The following is a 7,500-nucleotide window of genomic DNA, read 5'->3' on the forward strand; positions in this document are numbered from 1 at the left end:
TCATGAATCACAGTCACTATGAATGTTGTAATGGAGCCCATTTACAAATCCACTGCCACACCACCACACTGATTTGCACCCCTGCCTTCCCTCCAGACTTCAAGTACCTCATAAATCTTCTCACACCATGCAGTGACCTCTCGGCTCCTCCTGCGGCGTCCTCACCCGAGGTAACGCCACAGTGGCTGTACAGATGACTAAAGAAGAGAGGCGAGACAAATGCAGACTCACTTGTTGGTGGTCTGCGCCTGCACCAGCACGTCAGCCTGCAGCTTGGGGAAGTAGCCGGGCTGGTGGAGACCCTGGCCGATCCTCATGTCCAGCAGGTGGGGGTGGATGGCCGTGTGGTCGGCCTTCAGCAGGCGGCGCTCGATGGCCTGAGCTGCACACACACACACACACACACACACACACACACACACACACACACACACACACACACACACACACACACACACACACACACACACACACACACACACACACACACACACTTGTATTTGTTACCTTCTTGAGACCTGAGAATAATGCCTCCCTCTTTAGGACCAGCCTTTCTAGATATATAAAGATGTGTATTTACAACATTAATAATATATACATACTATGCAAATATAAAAAAGCTTGTTGTGAAAAATGAGTTGGAATTTCACAAGAAAAAGGTCACAATTTCACAAGAAAAACGTAGAATGTTGGCAGTATTATGATAAAATTCATAATTTTACTCAAAATTTTACAAGAAAAACTGAACATTTGTGCAACGTTATGATAAAAGTTGGAATTTTACTCGATAACAGTCGCAATTTTGAAAGAAAAGCTTGAAATTTTGGCAATTTTATGAAAAGAGTCGTCATTTTACTCGACAAAAGTCACATTTTTTAAAGAAAACTAAAAAATGTTGGCAATATTATCGGAATTTTACGTGGAAAAATGATGACAAAAGTCATAATTTAACTCAAAAATGTCACTATTTTACAAGAACAACAAAAAAATTGGCAATTTTTGTGGTGAAAGTCTGAATTTTATATGACAAAATTTCAAGCTTTTCTTGTAAAATTGCGACTGTTAGAGGAAAATTCCAACTTTTATCATAATATTGCACAAATGTTCCGTTTTTCTTGTAAAATGTTGACTTGCGTTGAGTAAAATCACACGCACGCACACACACTTGTAAAATAGTGACATTTTTGAGTAAAATTATGACTTGTCATAATTTTTCCAAGTAAAATTCCGATTATTATTACAATATTGCCAAAATAGTTAGTTTTCTTTAAAAAAAATGTGACTTTTGTTGAGTAAAATTACGACTCTTTTCATAAAATTGCCAAAATTTCAAGCTTTTCTTTTAAAATTGCGACTGTTATCGAGTAAAATTCCAACTTTTATCATAATATTGCACAAATGTTCCGTTTTTCTTGTAAAATGTTGACTTGCGTTGAGTAAAATTGCACGCACACGCACACGCACACGCACACGCACACACACACACATTGTTGTAATTGTTACTTTCGTGAGACCTGAGAATAATGCCTCCCTCTTTAGGACCAGCCTTTCTAGATATATAAAGATGTGTATTTACAACATTAATAATATATACATACTATGCAAATATAAAAAAGCTTGTTGTGAAAAATGAGTTGGAATTTCACAAGAAAAAGGTCACAATTTCACAAGAAAAACTTAGAATGTTGGCAGTATTATAATAAAAGTCATCATTTTACTCAAAATTTTACGAGAAAAACGGAACATTTGCGCAATTTTATGATAAAAGTTGGAATTTTACTCGATAACAGTCGCAATTTTACAAGAAAAGCTTAAAATTTTGGCAATTTTATGAAAAGAGTCGTCATTTTACTCGACAAAAGTCACATTTTTTAAAGAAAACTAAAAAATGTTGGCAATATTATCGGAATTTTACGTGGAAAAATGATGACAAAAGTCATAAATTTACTAAAAAATTTCACTATTTTACAAGAACAACAAAAAAAATGGCAATATTGTGGTAAAAATCTGAATTTTATATGACAAATGTCACCATTTTGCATTAAAAAGTAATAATTTTGTAAGAAAATATTGAAATATTACGGAAAAAAAAACAAAGAATATGAGAAATTGTTCCCAATTTTATAAGAAAAAAGTCGACAATTTAAGTTAATTTATTTATTTTTTGTTTGTAATTGGTTTTAATCTTCATTATTTACTTCAAGTTATTACAGTATGTCTCTATATACAGTATGTCTCCATGGCCTGAGTTGCACACACACACACACACGCACACACGCACGCACGCGCCTCCCTCTTTAGGACCAGCCTTTCTAGATATATAAAGATGTGTATTTACAACATTAATAATATATACATACTATGCACATATAAAAAAGCTTGTTGTGAAAAATGAGTTGGAATTTCACAAGAAAAAGGTCACAATTGCACAAGAAAAACTTAGAATGTTGGCAGTATTATAATAAAAGTCATAATTTTACTCCAAATTTTACGAGAAAAACGGAACATTTGCGCAATGTTATGATAAATGTTGGAATTTTACTCGATAACAGTCGCAATTTTGAAAGAAAAGCTTGAAATTTTGGCAAGTTTATGAAAAGAGTCGTCTTTTTACTCGACAAAAGTCACATTTTTGTAAGAAAACTAAAGAATGTTGGCAATATTATCGGAATTTTACGTGGAAAAATGATGACAAAAGTCATAAATTTACTAAAAAATGTCACTATTTTACAAGAACAACAAAAAAATTGGCAATATTGTGGTAAAAGTCTGAATTTTATATGACAAATGTCACCATTTTGCATTAAAAAGTAATAATTTTGTGAGAAAATATTGAAATATTACGGAAAAAAAACAAAGAATATGAGAAATTGTTCCCAATTTTATAAGAAAAAAGTAGACCATTTTTAAGTTAGTTTATGTTTTGTTTGTAATTGGTTTTAATCTTCATTATTTACTTCAAGTTATTACAGTATGTCTCTATATACAGTATGTCTCCATGGCCTGAGCTGCGCGCACACACACACACACACGCACGCACGCACGCACGCACGCACGCACGCACGCGCCGCCCTCTTTAGGACCAGCCTTTCTAGATATATAAAGATGTGTATTTACAACATTAATAATATATACATACTATGCAAATAAAAAAAAGCTTGTTGTGAAAAAGGAGTTGGAATTTCACAAGAAAAAGGTCACAATTTCACAAGAAAAACGTAGAATGTTGGCAGTATTATAATGAAAAGTCGTCATTTTACTCAACGCAAGTCAACATTTTACTAGAAAAACGGAACATTTGTGCAATATTATGATACAAGTTGGAATTTTACTCAATAACAGTCGCAATTTTGAAAGAAAAGCTTGAAATTTTGGCAATTTTATGAAAAGAGTCGTAATTTTACTCGACAAAAGTCACATTTTTTTAAGAAAACTAAAGAATGTTGGCAATATTATCGGAATTTTACTTGGAAAAAATATGACAAAAGTCATAATTTTACTCAAAATTGTCACTATTTTACAAGAACAACAAAAAAATAGGCAATTTTTGTGGTAAAAGTCTGAATTTTATATGACAAATGTCACCATTTTGCATTAAAAAGTAATCATTTTGTGAGAAAATATTGCAATATTACAGAAAAGAAAAAAAAAAGAGAAATTGTTCCCAATTTTATAAAAAAAAAGCTGACAATTTAAGTTAGTTTATTTATTTTTTGTGTGTAATTGGTTTTAATCTTCATTATTTACTTCAAGTTATTACAGTATGTCTCTATATACAGTATGTCTCCATGGCCTGAGCTGCACACACACACACACACACACACACGCGCACGCACGCACGCACGCACGCGCCTCCCTCTTTAGGACCAGCCTTTCTAGATATATGCAGATGTGTATTTACAACATTAATAATATATACATACTATGCAAATATAAAAAAGCTTGTTGTGAAAAATGAGTTGGAATTTCACAAGAAAAAGGTCACAATTTCACAAGAAAAACGTATAAATTTTGGCAGTATTATAATAAAAGTCTTAATTTTACTCAACGCAAGAAAAACGGAACATTTGTGCAACGTTATGATAAAAGTTGGAATTTTACTCGATAACAGTCACAATTTTACAAGAAAAGCTTGAAATTTTGGCAATTTTATGAAAAGAGTCGTAATCTCACTTGACAAAAGTCAAAAAGTTTTAAGAAAACAAAAAAATGTTGGCAATATCGGAATTTTACTTGGAAAAATGATGATAAAAGTCATAATTTTAGTAAAAAATGTCACTATTTTACAAGAACAACAAAAAAATTGGCAATTTTGTGGTAAGAGTCTGAATTTTATATGACAAATGTCACCATTTTGCATTAAAAAGTAATAATTTTGTGAGAAAATATTGAAATATTACGGAAAAAAAACAAAGAATATGAGAAATTGTTCCCAATTTTATAAGAAAAAAGTAGACAATTTTTAAGTTAGTTTATTTTTTGTTTGTAATTGGTTTTAATCTTCATTATTTACTTCAAGTTATTACAGTATGTCTCTATATACAGTATGTCTCCATGGCCTGAGCTGCACACACACACACACACGCACGCACGCACGCACGCGCCGCCCTCTTTAGGACCAGCCTTTCTAGATATATGCAGATGTGTATTTACAACATTAATAATATATACATACTATGCAAATATAAAAAAGCTTGTTGTGAAAAATGAGTTGGAATTTCACAAGAAAAAGGTCATAATTTCACAAGAAAAAGGTCATAATTTCACAAGAAAAACGTAGAATGTTGGCAGTATTATAATAAAAGTCATCATTTTACTCAAAATTTTACAAGAAAAACGGAACATTTGCGCAATGTTATGATAAAAGTTGGAATTTTACTGGATAACAGTCGCAATTTTAAAAGAAAAGCTTGAAATTTTGGCAATTTTATGAAAAGAGTCGTAATCTCACTTGACAAAAGTCACATTTTTGTAAGAAAACAAAAAAATGTTGGCAATATTATTGGAATTTTACTTGGAAAAATGATGACAAAAGTCATAATTTTACTAAAAAATGTCACTATTTTACAAGAACAACAAAAAAATTGGCAATATTGTGGTAAGAGTCTGAATTTTATATGACAAATGTCACCATTTTGCATTAAAAAGTAATAATTTTGTGAGAAAATATTGAAATATTACGGAAAAAAAACAAAGAATATGAGCAATTGTTCCCAATTTTATAAGAAAAAAGTCGACAATTTAAGTTAATTTATTTATTTTTTGTTTGTAATAAGAAAAAGGTCACAATTTCACAAGAAAAACTTAGAATTTGGTCAGTGTTAGAATAAAAGTCGTCATTTTACTCAACGCGAGTCAACATTTTACAAGAAAAACGGAACATTTGTGCAACGTTACGATAAAAGTTGGAATTTTACTCGATAACAGTCGCAATTTTACAAGAAAAACTTAGAATTTTGGTAATTTTATGAAAAGACTCGTAATTTTACTCGACAAAAGTCACATTTTTGTAAGAAAATTAAAAAATGTTGGCAATATCGGAATTTTACTTGGAAAAATTATGACAAAAGTCATAATTTTACTCAAATTGTCACTATTTTACAAGAACAACAAAACAATTGTCAACATTGTGATAAAAGTCTGTATTTTATATGACAAATGTCACCATTTTGCATTAAAAAGTAATAATTTTGTGAGAAAATATTGAAATATTACGGAAAAAAAACAAATATGAGCAATTGTTCCCAATTTTATAAGAAAAAAGTAGACCATTTTTAAGTTAGTTTATTTTTTGTTTGTAATTGGTTTTTAATCTTCATTATTTACTTCAAGTTATTACAGTATGTCTCTATATACATTTGAATTTATTAATGGAAAACCCCTTGAGATGCAGCATCTTGTTTTGAAGATGTATTTATTATCTAGATAATAAAGTGAATGGTATATTTTTTTTTAATTACTTTTTTAATTCAATAAATATTTGTAATTTATTTAATATTGTAATTTTTTTATTGATTAATTTAAAATATAATATTTAAATTAATCATTTTAAAATATACAGAAATCCTGGATTAATTTAAAATATGTGTATTTAAATTATTGATTAATTTGTTTTTCCGTGTCTGAATGGCTGGATGATTGCGACACACATGCTGGACCTGCAAGACTCCCTCACCCTCCAGTGGAAAAAAGGAAAGACCCTGCTCACCCCCTCACCCCCCCACCACATTCTTTAGCATCTATTAGTTCCCCTAATGTCATTATTGTCTTTATTTGTACAAAAAATCTTAGTGTACATGAAACATATGTTTATTATTGTAATTTAGTCCTTCAATAAAATAGTGAACATACTAGACAACTTGTCTTTTAGTAGTAAGTAAACAAACAAAGACTCCTAATTAGTCTGCAGTAACATATTGTGTCATTTATACACCTATTATTTTGTCAACCTTCGAGGGACAAACTCTAAAAAATGATTATTAATCTACTTTTTCATTTACTGTTAATATCTGCTTATTTTCTCTTTTAACATGTTCTATCTACACTTCTGTTCAAATGTAATAATCACTTATTCTTCTCTTCTTTGATACTTTACATTAGTTTTGGATGATACCACCCATTTAGGTATGGATCCGATACCAAGTAGTTACAGGATCATACATTGGTCATATTCAAAGTCCTCATGTGTCCATGGACGTATTTACTGACTTTATAAACATAATATAAATTTAAAAAAAGGAAAAAAAGATGCTAAAAATAACGATGTAATCATAGTAGTATCGACTAAATACGCTCCTGTACTTGGTATCATTACAGTGGATGTCAGGTGTAGATCCACCCTTGGCATTTGTTTACATTCAGAATGACGCCGGTGAGCTATTGTATCCTCCTACGGTGTGTAGTGAAGCATGTTTAGCTATTCCTCGTCCTCCAGTGATAATGGTACTTGTAAGAAATGTACTTTGTCGTTCTGATGTGACTGTAAAAATGTATTATTAATCTACTTGTTCATTTACTGTTAATATCTGCTTATTTTCTCTTTTAACATGTTCTATCTACACTTCTGTTCAAATGTAATAATCACTTATTCTTCTTTTCTTTGATACTTTACATTAATTTTGGATGATACCACACATTTAGGTATCGATTCGATACCAAGTAGTTACAGGATCGTACATTGGTCATATTTAAAGTCCTCATGTGTCCATGGACGTATTTCCTGACCTTTTAAACATAATATGAATTTTTTTAAAAAGGAAAAAAGATTATGTGAAGATAACAAATATCGATGTAATCATAGTAGTATCGACTAGATACGCTCCTGTACTTGGTATCATTACAGTGGATGTCAGGTGTAGATCCACCCATGGCGTTTGTTTACATTGTGACGCCGGTGAGCTATTGTATCCTCCTACGGTGTGTAGTGAAGTATGTTTAGCTATTCCTCGTCCTCCAGTGATAATGATACTTGTAAGAAATGTACTTTGTCGTTTTGATGTG

General features: G+C 31.0%; 1 protein-coding gene across 1 annotated transcript in view; it reads right to left on the reverse strand.

Moving 5' to 3' along the window:
* LOC133647065 (DENN domain-containing protein 5B-like) overlaps positions 1 to 7,500 on the reverse strand; it is a 70,451-nt gene that overhangs the window by 28,154 nt on the left and 34,797 nt on the right. Inside the window, exon 7 of the mRNA XM_062043125.1 lies at positions 232 to 382. Coding sequence (XP_061899109.1) covers positions 232 to 382 — 151 coding nt within the window. The remainder of the gene's footprint in view (positions 1 to 231; positions 383 to 7,500) is intronic.

The sequence above is a fragment of the Entelurus aequoreus genome, linkage group LG03 (genome assembly GCF_033978785.1).
Source record: "Entelurus aequoreus isolate RoL-2023_Sb linkage group LG03, RoL_Eaeq_v1.1, whole genome shotgun sequence".
In the NCBI taxonomy this organism is placed as follows: domain Eukaryota; kingdom Metazoa; phylum Chordata; class Actinopteri; order Syngnathiformes; family Syngnathidae; genus Entelurus; species Entelurus aequoreus.